General features: G+C 38.4%; 1 protein-coding gene and 1 pseudogene across 2 annotated transcripts in view; both read right to left on the bottom strand.

The window, feature by feature from the left end:
* The window catches only part of Dock1 (dedicator of cytokinesis 1), a 530,482-nt gene that overhangs the window by 411,288 nt on the left and 105,069 nt on the right, over window positions 1–14,125 (bottom strand). For both annotated transcript variants that reach the window (XM_004838739.4, XM_004838738.4), the window contains exons 19-21: window positions 12,174–12,271; window positions 7,910–7,999; window positions 7,473–7,573 (exon numbers count right to left, since the gene is read on the bottom strand). In XM_004838739.4, coding sequence (XP_004838796.2) covers window positions 7,473–7,573; window positions 7,910–7,999; window positions 12,174–12,271 — 289 coding nt within the window. The remainder of the gene's footprint in view (window positions 1–7,472; window positions 7,574–7,909; window positions 8,000–12,173; window positions 12,272–14,125) is intronic.
* On the bottom strand, window positions 1,315–6,755 carry LOC106008843 (large ribosomal subunit protein eL6 pseudogene; annotated as a pseudogene).

Here is a 14,125-nt window from a genome sequence, read left to right on the forward strand (position 1 = left end):
TTGGTTTCCATTCTAAGTATATGCATATTCATAAAAAATTTTCTAATCAGATAAAGTGACTGATAAAATATCTTTTAGGCACAAAGTCTGAACATTTAAGAAGCACCTTCTAGCTTGTGGGTGTTGTTCTAAGCATGTAAAATGTATTAACTAATTTAATATTCATAGGAACACAATCAGGTATTATTAGCTTTTTTTTTTTTTTTACAAATTAGGAAGCCAAGAATGATAGGTGAACTAATGTCCTCAAGGTCAAACAAAACCACGATGATTTTCATTACAGCCCACCAGACCCATAAAACTTTTTGCTGAAAAGATATTCTAAAAGTGTTCCAGAACTAGGTAATGTTACTGTAATTCAACATTGTGAAGGTAATAAATGCCCATAAATTGTGCCCTTCATAATGGATAAGCAAATTATATGCTATGAGTATTTAACCACAATTTTTTTAAAAAGACATGATACAAAGCACTGTTATTGGAAATCATCTCAGGCATCTCTCTTCTAAAACTAGAATTTTTACAACAAAAGTTAAGTTTTAGAAGTCGATTTTCAAACAGGAAACATTCTTAAATTTTGAATGGATTTTCTAAGAATTCTTATTTAAAAAGTAAAAACAGTATGTGGAAATAATATGAATGGATACATGAAAAGACTTTAATTTTTTTTTACATTTCTTTATAGAATTACCCTCTCAACAACTTTAAAAGGATATAGACTACAGTTGTCTACTATACTTTTGTTCTAGCCTATATAATTTGAGAACTGAGAAAGTAACTCCATAACATGAAAATATTAAACACTTTATCCACAACAAAGATGTTTATACAATCTACAAAATATAAAAATTGATCAGTTATCCTTAAATTTTCCATCCTATTAAAGATATAATTATAGACCACTGATGCAAAAGAATTATGGAAACTTGACTGTAATTTATTTTAAGTTCATAGACAGCCTTTGTAATTTTTTTTTTTGTAAAGACAATGAAGAAGGCATCAAAATTTCTCTATTTTGTTCTAATTTAAGTAACCAGAAAGTTCAAATGATAACAAATTTACTCAAAGCTTCAGAGCAGTGAGAAGGTAAATTTAAACAAACAAAAGCTGAGAGATACACTTTTAAATAATCAGCTACTAACACATAAATATATAGAAATCAAAATAACAAGATAAGACTAAGGATGTAGCTCACCTGCAGAGCCCCTGCCTAGCATGAGTCCAGGGCTGGAAATAATCATACACACAAAAAAAAATTTTTAATGAAATAACAAGAAGTAAAATTTTTGCCTAGTACACTTAAAATGTGGAGAAGTCAGACCAATGCTGATGAGATAAACAGGGACAATATTTTCTAAAGGTTAAACTGGCAATACATATTAGAATATCTGTTGGTAACATCTATTACAATTAAAAATATTCAATTCCTTTTTTTTTAAAGTATCAGATACATAATTAGGCTCTTAATGAGAAATCTAGAACACTAATTTGTGCAGATAAATTCCACTGGTTAGAGCAAAAACAGATCGCATGTAGTCCTGGAGCTGAGGAACTGGTTTTTGATTTTTGGTAAAATGTGTGCATCGAAAGCTTTCTGATCAACCTGCTGCTCTGAAATCTGGTATTTCTCTTTGTCCGTTGAAGATTTCACCCTCCTGATGTCTGGGATTCTGCAGCTTCCTCTTCTTGAAGTAAAGATCAGTGAGGCATCTGGGGATTTTCCCATTACTGGAATTAATTTTTGTGGAAGTGGCAATGACAAATTTCTGGCGCATTCTACACAGAGGAACACAATTAAGGGTAAGAGGCCCAATCACAAGTGGAAAGCCGCTGGGCAGCTGCTTCAGGAAAGCCACTTTCTTGCCTCTGTGGCGCCCAGTGAAGACGATCAAGATGGTCCCAGGAATGATGCTAGTTTCACAAGCTGGCTGAAGGGTTTTTGCTAAGGCTCAATGGCTTTCGGGTACATGTTCAGCAGGATAGTTATCTAGGCATTCTGCGACGCTTAACAACCTGGGTATTACCATTCTTGTCACCACCAACTGGCTTTGTGAGAGTACTAAGAATCTCTTTTTCCTTACTAATCTTCGATTTAGCACCTGAGTGCTTCCTCTTATACAAAGCCTTTCTGGAATTCACAGCAGAGCATGTTGAGAGTACCTACCAATTTCGTTTTATTTTTTTATTAATTTTATTGGTACATTTTTAGGTATACAATATGACATTCATCATTGGAAATTTGCACCTATTTTTACATACTCTCTCGGTTCTTATTTTTTCCCCCTTCCCCTGCTCTCCCTTCAACCCCTCCATCCCTCCCTATTTACAAAGATTTTGTTTCCATTTTTTCATTTCCTCATATTAATTCCATTTCCTTCTTTCCTTTCCCCTACCCCTCCCACTTCCCCTTCCCCTTTGCCCCTTTTCTTCCTATTTCATATTGTCTATTATACCTTTTAGTCCTTATTAACACTTTCAGTTTCTCACACCAGAAAAACTATTCGGTATTTACCCATGCGCTGGGCAAGGGTGAAAAAAAAGAACCAAGAGTTACTATGTAAAGGTGCAAATTTCCAATGATGAATGTCATTATATTATACACCTAAAATGTACCAATGATTAGAATGAATAATCGATAATGTAAAATAGGAAGAAAAGGTCCAAAGGGGTAGGGGTAATGGGAGGTACAGGGGAAAGGAAAGAAGGGAAAGGAAAAAATGATGAGAAATGGAAAAAATGGAAATAAAGTCTTTGTAAATAGGGAAGGGTGGAGGGCGTGAAGGGAGGGCTAGGAATGGGGAAAAAATAAGAACCAAGATGCATTATATAAAGGTACAATTCCCAATGAGAAATGTAATTGTGTTGTATACCTACAATGTACCAATAAAAGAATTTAATACACACACAAAAAAAAGAATATACAGCTTGCCTTTTATTTCCCTGACAAATAATAACTGTATATTAATGGAGTACAATGTGATATTTCAATGTGTGGTTTCATTATTGAATTACTAAATTCTCTATCTCAATTTTCCTAAGACTAGTAGTAGTTGTTTTTGTTTGATTGGTTGGTTGGTTTTTGGCCTAACATAGCTCTTCTCTTTTTTTTTTTCTTTTCTTTGGGGGGGGGGATTATATATGTATATAACTACATTGTGTAAAACTACAGTTTTACTTCTTTTTTTCCCCATTCTTAAACCTTTAGTTTTCTTGCTTTACTATACTACTGTAATTCAATAGTAAATAGAAATTATGAGAACAGATAATTTTTCCTCACTCCTGGACTTAGGTAAAAGCTTTCAAAGTTTGGCATTAAATTTAAGATTAGCTATAACTGGCCAGACATGGTGGAGCATACTTGTAATCCCAGTACTTTGGAAGTTAAGGCAGGAGGAGAGCCATGAGTTCAAGACCGGCCTGAACGACAGCTACAAAGCAAGACCGTGTCTCCAAAAAAACAGAGAGAAAAGGAGGGAGGGAAGAGAGAGAAAGAGCAAGACCAAATGCGAGAGGGTGGGGGGGAAGGGGAAGGGGAAGGGGAAGGGGAAGGGGAAGGGGAAGGGGAAGGGGAAGGGAAAGGGAAAGGGAAAGGGAAAGGAAAATGAGAAAGTAGTAGCTGCAGGATGGAACTAACTCAAGGGGCTTTTAAGTGTCTTTCTGGAAGGGACAATGCTTTATATCTTATTTGGGCAATAGTTACAAGGTTGTGAATAATTGACTAAACTCATGAAATGAGTTTTACTATATGTACATGTGAAAAATGCTTCTAAATTTTAAGTAAACAAAATCCCATGATGCCACTTTGTAAAATAAGTTGACATCACAATAATGATGATGATGTTCATATGGGCACAGCAAATAAATCCAGAGATAGAGGTTATCTCCAATATGCAGGATTACATATAGAAAACTTTCATTTTCTACAATATAACTGTAACATTAAGCAAAATAAATTAGACCCACAAGCTTATATATCACACAAACTTATATATTCTCCTATATGAGAAATCCAAAGTGTAAGTAATTTATAGAGCAAAACACAAGACAGACAATAGGAAGCAAAGAGACAGATCCTCTTCAAATGGACAGGGGACTAGGAGATGGAGAGGGAAGAAAAGGAAGTAAAAAAAATTAAGATGTACTATGTTCAGGTACAAATTCCCCATAATGAATATAATCATTATACACTGCATATATGCACTAATAAAAATCAAGAACAAAAATGTTTTACATTGGGCGTGTGTTGTTTAAACATGACGAAGGCAGTAGCAGGAATAAGCAATTTTTATTGTGCTCAAATTTCTAGACTTCCTACTGGTACTGACTCATAATACAATAATCCTCTTTCATAAGAATAACTCTCGTGCAATGTATTCTAAATCATCAAAGAACAACTAAATTGACTTCAATATAGCTTTAGTTCTAGTTTGGGACTACAGTACAACTCTCCAAAATCTAGCGGCACACATGCACCATGTTTGACACAGACCAATGAGAAATACACATTAACCAGATTCTTCCTTTCACCAACTTTTATGTAATCGACAATTCACTGTGACTTTTAAATATGCATCATGTTCACAAATACAATCTGCTCAGGTACTAACAGCATTTTTGATTAAGTTTAACAGCAACTGTAATTTCTACATGGGTGACCTAAGCTTAACTATTTTACTGAGAACTCACAGTAAGAAGCTTTCTGGGGGAGGGAACAGATGCTCAGCACTTCTATCACTGATCAAGTTAGGGAACTCCAATACAAAGCCTGACTTTTTCAGGAGCAAGTGCTTATCAGTGTGTTTTGGGTGTGTTCTGAGGTTCAGCCTATGGGATCCTCCTGCTATGGGATCGAAAGTCACAGCCCAACCATTGGGAAGTATGGTTTAGCCTGTATCTCTCCCGGTGCGCCTCAAAGCACAGGCAAATATCTAAAGTTTCAGCATAAAGTCTGTTTCATTTTCCCTAACTTCACACCTTTTCTTTTCACTCCTATTAATATCTTCCCTCAAAAAAAAAAAAAATTCCATAGAACATACTTTTTGAATTCTTCCAATAAACTAATAAAAGACAGGAATAAAATTGAATAATAAGTTGTGAAGACAATGACCAGAAAATAAATCTGCTAGGCCATTTTATAACTGCACAAAAAACCAAGCCGCTTGGGAGAGCTGGAGGGGCAGATTAAAGGAAGCATCGATTACACCAGTGAGGAGCGTGTATCGGCTTAGAGGACAGAAAGGAGTTCAGTCATGCTGGTTGTTCTGAAGGACAATCCTCAAACCTGCTGCCTCCCTCACTTCTCAGTTGGCCATTGCTGGTAACCTGATGGTGGCCCAGCTTCCATGAACTACCCATGTAGGGAGGTGTGATAGGATTGGAATACAAAAGAGGAATGCCCATTGCCAAAAATGTCATTTCTTCTCTTGAAGTTCTTTGGGAAGAAAGACTAAAGATCGCAATATTTATCAAAGGAAAAGAGACAACAAGGACAAGAGTCTAACGTGAGCCTTCACCTGGCAAGGCCTTCTTGGGAAGGAGACTCAGTGTGACAATACTTAGTACCTGAATTTCACCAGGCCCAGAGAATACCAAAAGGATGTCATCAGTGCAGAGGAGCCTTTCATGACTTAGTCAGATCCATGAGTCAAAATTGGTTTTGATATCTTAGGGGTAAAAACTCAGATTCCAATTGCTGAGGAACCACCTGAGGTTAGTAGTTTATCAAAACATAATAAAGATACTTATTTTCCAAAATAAAAATGGCCTTTTAGCAGACTACAGAGACTGAATGGGAGAATATTGATTCATATCTCAGTCTCAGCATAGCTTAAAGATTAAATGGCACACTGTTTCTCTCCCACTAAGTAACCTGGCAAATACGCCCATTTCCATTTTCCCCTAATGAGAGTAAGTGCACCCGTTCTGCCCAACAGCATAGCAGAGCAGGGTTGATGCCAGCAAAGTGACAGGAAGGCTGTGTGCTCTCATTTCTGAAATTAAAGTAGGAAGACTAATCTAAGAAGAGCTCTCTGGCCATGTTTCAAACAAGGAGTATTTTGAAAGCTGCCACATACAGCAATCATACCACATTCACCAGGCTACTTCTACCAACACCACATAGTCATGTTTTGGTCTCTATAGTGAAAAGTACCATTTGACCTACCTTCCCTAAGGTCTATAAAGAATTATTCAACAGGCCAACAATCTAGACATCACTGAATAAACAAAGTGTCATAAACAAACATTTATTAGCAAAAGACTAAGAAAAGAAAAAAAAATGGTCCCAGCATCTCAACATGCTTGAGGACATTCTGCAGCTCTCTGCCCACCTTAGGGCTCCACCTACCACCCTGCAATAAATATGCAAGCAAAGCAGGGAACAGGGTTGAGCTGTACCACTAACTGGCTTCTAGGAGCCAGAAAATTAACCTTGAACAGAGAGCTGCACACAGTTTTGCACTGAACTCTGTTCAAAGCACAGATGGGAGCATTGACTCAGTTTATAGACACTATTCAGAACTATCCGTGATGACTCTAAGTGGGATGTTCTTAAAGAAATGATGCAAATTTTCATTTTTCACTGCAGTAAGTAAAAGATTTGAACAAATGTCAAAATGAGAACAAACAATACACTGTAATATACTCAATAATAAAAAGAACCTTGCAATTGCTTAGTGCTTTCTAAGCTTCAGAGATTATTCCAAGCACTCTACATGTAATAATTCATTAAAATTCTCAAACAAACCTACCATCATGTTCTGTTTTTTCTTGCAGATGAGCTGGATGAAGACCAGAGAGGTTAAGCAGATTGTCCAAGATCTCAGAGCTTGTAAGGGACAGAGTTGTAACTTAAGTCCAAGCCGCCGGGCTCGAGGACCATGTTGGTCACAAAGCAAGCTGCCTTTCTGGCCCAGACTCAGACACTCCCTCTGTGTATTCCCAGCCCTCTAGGGTAAATATTCAACAAAAGAGGAGGGCCACCAAGCAGGCAGCAAGAATCCAAGTTAGTTATAGCGGAAGCTTAGGAAGCTAGAGGGAAGACACCCTTCAAGAACAAGGAGATACAGTAAAGAGTACAGAAGTGAATTTTACTCATGCTAAATAACCAAGAATTTCAAAACAAGAAAACATCCAGTTATTCATTCACAAATGCTTGTTGGGAAGCCACAGTACGGCAGGCACTTTGCATCCATGTATCAGTTTCATCAAACATAAAGTAAAAATTTCAAAAATAAATAGAAAAGATAAAGAGGAACAGGAATTCATTCCAGAATGTTATAATAACATCACATATCTCTTTCAAAAAAGATTTTTAAGCATAAAAAAAGGCAAACAATAAAAATTATACCAGTAAATTGAGAGTTTTGAGGAGAGAAATGTACAATCACAGAGAACAGACAATGACAAAAAAGACTAAATATCTGACATTCAAGAGAAAGAAGTACTCATTTCAAAACAACAAAAGGACTCACGTGTAGGCCAATGTTGCACTAAAGTGTTTCTTAATGTAAGTTTCCAAAACAGGATTAAAATGCTGAAATTTTCTATCAGCAATTAGCCCAATGATAAAGACCTGTCAAATTAATCAACAATATTTTCATTAGCAACATAATGAAAACCATTTCAGAATCTTCATCTGTTTTGCAGCATATGTGAGAAAAGAACCCCAACATTTTCAGTCAGAAGTTGTTCCCTCCTTTATATCTTCCTACCACAGAAATGACATTTGCACAACTATAGTTTCACATTAAAAGATACTTTCTTTCCACTTCTCCAAAGCCTCCTCTTTGACTGGATTTACAACTGATCAGCTTTCAAAGTGACTGTGATAGAGCCCCTCCCCCTTCAAAGGCCACAGCATGAAAGAGCTCCTCACTGTCTGAGCTGATGAAAAGGAAGGGTCCCTTACCAGAGCATCAAACACCAGTGTATCAAAAGTCTCACTCTCCGAGTTCTCCATCATGATGTTGAAGAGGGCATCCAAGGTGTCCTGCAGGAACTGTATAGACAGAAGTCAGATGATAAAGTTCACACACCTCATTTTACCCACTGGCATCTCTGGCAAGACACTATATACCCACCTTTCCCTTGTGCTACTTATAAAGCTACTAATATTGGGGCGCCCCCCCCCAACCATTTGGTGCATGAGACAAAAACTGTACATGAATGAATTCTGAACAAACTATGCCACCCTGAGCCAAGTGAGCTGGGGGGAACCAGAGCCAGGAAATGCCCTACTGCATCCCCAGAGAGGTCCCTCCCAACCCTCTTGCTGGTTTTTATCAGGCTGGTGATAAAGTGTTAGAAAGATGGGCTCTGATGTGTCTGTATCAGCTGACTGCAGTACTTTGGCCAGTAAGTAGGCAGAAGCCAGATAGGGACAGGTTCCAACTAGGAGTAACATGAGACATTCTACCAACCAAGAGAGCCAAGAATGAAAGAGGAGTGTGAGTCTGATAGTGATAATATACAGTGGTGTACCAGGAGGTACTCATTTATTCAAGAATTGATAAATTACTTGTATGATCTGCTAAAATTTATCAAACAAATATGGCCACATAGAATGATGATGATAAAGCATCATAAATTAAAGAAAATAACCTGACCTTCGAAGGTACTGTCAAGTCCCACTCCCCCATTCCACCCCCCTATCCCACCCCCAAAAGGAAGCGAAAGATGGACTGCAAAAGCTTATTTTGGAAGTGGTGAGATCCCTGTTAGTGGAGGAATGCAAAAATAGGCAGAATGTCATAAAATGGGATGTTGGCCATAAAATGGAAAGAAGCATGCATATATCACCATTAGTCATTAAGAATATGCAAACTGAATCCACAATGAATACTACTTCATATCCACTGTGATGGCTATAATCAAACAGATGGATAAGAATAAGTGTGGAAAAGGAGATGTAAAAATTGGAACCTTCTGTAAATTCACTGCTGGAAGAAATTGTAAAATGGTGCAACAGTTTTAGAAAACAGTTTGACAATTTCTCAGAAAGTTAAACATAGATTCGCCATATGACTCAACAGTTTCACTCCTAGGTATACACCCAAAAGAAAGGAAAACATATTCAACACAGCATTATCCCTAACTGCTAAAAAACAAAAACAAAACAAAACAAAAAAACCCACACTGACAAAAAGTGGGAACAACACAAATATCCTTCAATTGATGAATGGATGCATAAATATAGTTTATCCATAAATGGAATGTTGCTCAGTCAAAGAAGTAATGAAGAAGACCCTACACATGCTACATCATGGATGAATCCTGAAGACATCACAAGCAAAAAAGAAACCAGACAAAAAAGACCATATTTCGTATGACTCCACAGTATATGAAATCCCACAACAAGCAAATCGAGAGAAAGTACATTACTCCTTGCAGGAAGAATGAGGAATGACAGTTAATAAGTATGAGGTTTCATTTTAGGGTGATGAAAGTTTTCTTTGATTAGATAGTGGTGATGCTCGCACAAGTAAAACTAAAGAATAGAGTTAAAGAGTGAATTAGAAAAGTATATGAATTGTATCTCAGTGAAGCTATTATTTTTAAAAGGGGGTAATGGGTGAGGGGGCCACTTAGCAAGAACATCAAAAGGAGGACTAAATAAGATACATAGTCTAGATTCTTCCAGGACATCCCACCATATGCACAACACCAAAGGTCCTTCTAGACCACACTAAGTGTCACAGCCCTCGGACTGGGGAACAAAACCAAAGGAACCTGCTTTCAGACTAGTTCTTAACTCATGTTCCCACCTGTGCAGTGTGCTGTGGAACCTCACAGCTCTCCTTTGAGAGGGAGGACAGTCTCCCAACCTAACAAGACAAGCTGACTCACTAAGGCACAAATATTCCACTGTGTATTCCACTGTGCTACCTACCCTTTAGTTTATACGAGAAAATGCTACATACAACTGGCAGGAAATAAATACACCCTAAGAGGCATTCTAGTCTAGCCAACAAGGGCTTGATAAACTCTGTAATTATTTGGGTCTATACCACCTTGTTACTTTTGTAGCATTTTCCATCATTTTCAGATTATGAATTTTGCAAAGGTCAAAACTTGACGCCATCTGCTAACAGCCCACTGTTCTTGCCAACAGACTCCCCAGATGCCAAGCCTTGGCTCATCATAGTTTATGCAAAGTTCCGGAAGTAGGCCCACCAGGCCCACTCAGACAAATGACATGGTCAGTAGCCCAGAATCAGAAGTGGAGAGAGCTGGAGCCTCAGAACTGTGAAAGTCAGAGACAAGCACCTGCTAGCAGTCCCCAAATAAAGCCACAGAAGTGTTTCTTTGGACATACCACCCCCTCTCTGAGAACATCCACTGCATGATGAAAACCTCTAACTTCATTCTCCATCTTAGTGGGAAACCATTCCTTTTATTAAATATGCAAATAGCTTCCTGAATCTATCAACCAATGCCATCTCTCTATTACCAGTTATACAGAAACCAGGTCTTGAATAATTAAGACCACAATCTCAGTGTTCCTAAATAAAGTAACAAGAACCCTGCCCCACCTGGGAATTCCTCAGGTGCTACCTGTGCATTAGCAGCAGTGTACTGAAATAGTCAGTTCATCTCTCTAGGCACATGGTGTAGGTAGCACACACTAACAAAGAGAAAGGATAAAGTCAGCCACTCTAGGTAAAGGCAGAAGGTTGGCCTGACATGGGTGGTACCACTGTGCACAAGAAGAAGGCAGAGCTGGGAAACTACTTCCAGGGATGAATAATCAGATGTGATTAACATATTCAATATGGGGAATGGAGAATAGACAAGACAGTTACAGATTTTTCCTGGTAAATATGACAGCAAGTCAATAGAAATACAACAAATTCCAGATGTGACATGGGGACTTAAAAATAAGAGAACAAAATTTCATTAATGGTGTATCTTCTAAAGTATGTTCCCTTACTCATCCAGTTTCCAAGTGAACTGGGAAATTTACGAAACCCTGAGAAGTGTAAATGCAATTAACATTGTCCAAGTCATTTGGAGAAGACCAGGACTGAAAAGAGGATTAAAGTTTTAAGATGAGTGAGGATATGTTTGAATAGTTGTACAACGAATTTAGGAAAGTAGTGCAACTAAATTAATTCATACTGAAGTTAAGTACACTGCTGGTTAATCAAGGCCATTTTAAGTAATTAATTTTACAGAGATAAGGCAGTCTCCTTTGTAAGTACTTCTCATAAAAAGTGAGGATCTGTGAAGGCACCAAACAGATCAGGCTGCAGAGACCTCGCTTACAAAACACTACATGTGGGTGACCAGCTTAGTGTCCCCCGGGCACATGGAACGCAATGGAAATGGTAATGCATGTCCTGCGTGTGGATGGAAAATCAATAAAGCACACTGTGTAGTCCACAAGAGAAAAGGAGAGCTCCACACTGGAGGAAACATCAGAAGCACAAAAAATGACAGAATACAGAAATACAGAACTTTCGTGTTCCAAGGAATCTCAGATCATCCTAGACTCACTGCCCAGTCTCATAATGGTGCTGAGCAGAAAGGGCTTGAATGAATAATAGTGCCTAACATGTCTACAGATCCAATGTGTGTGGCTACAAAATGAGTTCAAGATTATACAGGAAGAAAATGACCAAGACAAGACTCTCAGTACTGTGATTTTTCTACCATACACATAGCTGTCCAAGCCACTTTTTGAGGTCCTCCAGGAGTCATAAGCCAAGGCTAATGAAATGAGATGGGTGGTGCCAATGATTATCAGCCAGCTGAAGAACCTGACCCTCACAGGACATTGCCCATGTGCCAGATACAAGATTCCTATCTCCTCCAACATTCACAGCAACCTGTGACGAAGGCACTAATTGTTATCCTCTTTCAGTGGGGAAAGAGAGGCTTAAAAAAACAATTTGGCTGAAGTGACTGCGGCAGCAAGGAAGCATCAGATAAGGAAACAGAACCCAAGACGAGGTTGACTGCAAAGCCCACCTCTCCACAGCTGACCCAGACAGCCTTCCAGACCACAGCCCAGCAGCACTCTATTCATTTGGGGTTGTATGTCTTGATTTGCTCAAGGCACCATAACCAGAAACCTGTACTGCCTCTGGGGTCAGTGCCTGCATCTATCAATAATAACCAGAAGAAAAAAAAAGAAAGTATAGGACAGAGCATCCCTCAGGGTTCCATGTTACCTTCACCACTTCTCCCCCATCAACTTTCATCAGCTGCCTCAAGTTGGGCTGCAGCAAGCTGGTGTTGGATCGCCACTTCAGAAGCCCCAGCAGGTCCACTGCAAACAGAACATGAAGGTCAGCACCTCCCCACAAGAACTTTGTCTCTCTTATTCATGCATCATGTGAAGTTCACTATAAAATTTTTTGAAAAGAAAAATCAACCCTATTTCCAAAAGTTAGCCTGCTAACTATTTCATTACTTGGTAGCAACGTACTGAACATCTATTGTGGCCGAATTTGTTATTTTCAACCACATTTATCATAAAATGATTTTCATGTAGAAGCTTTAAAAATGCATCTGGAAACCCAAAAGAAGGCTGGACTTTGCAATCTAATGGAGGCAGATGCTGAGTACCCAGAGGACTGATTGGAAGATTGCCGTCCACCCAGAAAGTGCCATCTTTGCACCTTTTACCAAGAGAGTTTTTCACATCTGACAATGTGTCCTTTTTTTTCCTCTTCAGTACCAGGAATCGAACTGCAACTGCAACATGACTGCTGTGACAAGCCTTAGAGTTACAACAACCTTGGATAACAAAACTAGGCCTGTGTGGAGCTTTCTGCTTCTCTCCTATAGCTGTTATTGTTCTTATCCTTGTGTTTTTGTTTGCTGGGGTTTTTTTTTTCAATAGAAAAATTGAGGATAAAATATACTTGGTTTTAAAGGCGTAAGGGATTTTCAGAAAATCTGAAGGATTTTGATTAAAGAGATCAAGATGTTCTTTAAAGTGGAAAGACAGAATCCAAGCCCTCTCTGGGAATGTACATGGGCCTATACATTTTCACTTGAAGTTATATTAATATCCCATTACTTGAAAAAAAGCAGTCAGTGAAGTGCATCTAATTTGCTGTTTATGCTCATCAAGAACCAACCTCAACTACAGAAATTTTAACCATTAAAAAAAAAAAACAAGACCTTAGTTAATACTGAAAAGAAAAATATTATCACGGCTATAGTAGGATTTCAATGGACACAGAGACCCATTATAATCTCAAGATCAAATCATAAGAAAGAGACATTTATGTAATGAACACCCAAGTGACAGTTTCATTTTTTTGACCTCACCCCAAATATCACCGACAAAAACAAAGAGTTAAAAAAAAGGGTAGCACCCGCGAGTATATGGAACATGTAAAGTGTGGGTTTAGATGCCAGCTGAGGCATATAGCAACTGCAAGACCTTAGGCAAGTTAATTTCACCTCAGTTTTCTCATCTGAACAATGGATACCACAACACAATCCCTAGCCCAAAATACTAACAGCTGCAGTTATTCAAAGAGATAATCTAGAATTGAAAAATGTACTTATTCAGTGTGAAAAGTGACATGTTTTAATTTCCAGCTGAAAGTAAAATAATGGAAAAAGTCTCACCCTGCTCTGACATCCTCTTCATCCCAAGAGACTAAGGTATATTTTTTTCCCTTTGGGGTAGTATCAGGGATTGAACATAGGCCCCTGAGTATGCTAGGCAAATGCTCTACCACTGAGCTACTGCCCCAGCCCTCAGTGTTTCTTAAATGGAGACCAACTCATAGTCTGGAACCCATTCAGGAAAAGCTGGCAGCACTTAAGGCATGACCAAGCTGAAATTTACCTCTTTATTACAAATGTGAGTAAAAGTTCAATTGGGCAGATTAGCAGGAGATCATCTTGGAGGAGGAGGGGTGTGTCTGAAGAAAACAGTTTGCCCAGCCCTAGAGGGCTACCCAGGTCAGACAAGCTCTCTCTGCCTTTTCCATGACTTATTTCTGGGGACCCGTCAAAGTCGGGGCCATAATTATCCTTTGTTTCATGACTCCTTTCCCTCTCATTATATGGTAAACTAAATGAAGAGAGGAATTGCATTTCGTATACCCCATGGCATCTAGTATGATGCTCAGGACAGAAATGTTTAATACAAACCTTGATG

The sequence above is a fragment of the Heterocephalus glaber genome, unplaced genomic scaffold (assembly GCF_053883595.1).
Source record: "Heterocephalus glaber isolate CG9 unplaced genomic scaffold, H.glaber_assembly_v1.0 deba00001497, whole genome shotgun sequence".
Lineage (NCBI taxonomy): Eukaryota > Metazoa > Chordata > Mammalia > Rodentia > Bathyergidae > Heterocephalus > Heterocephalus glaber.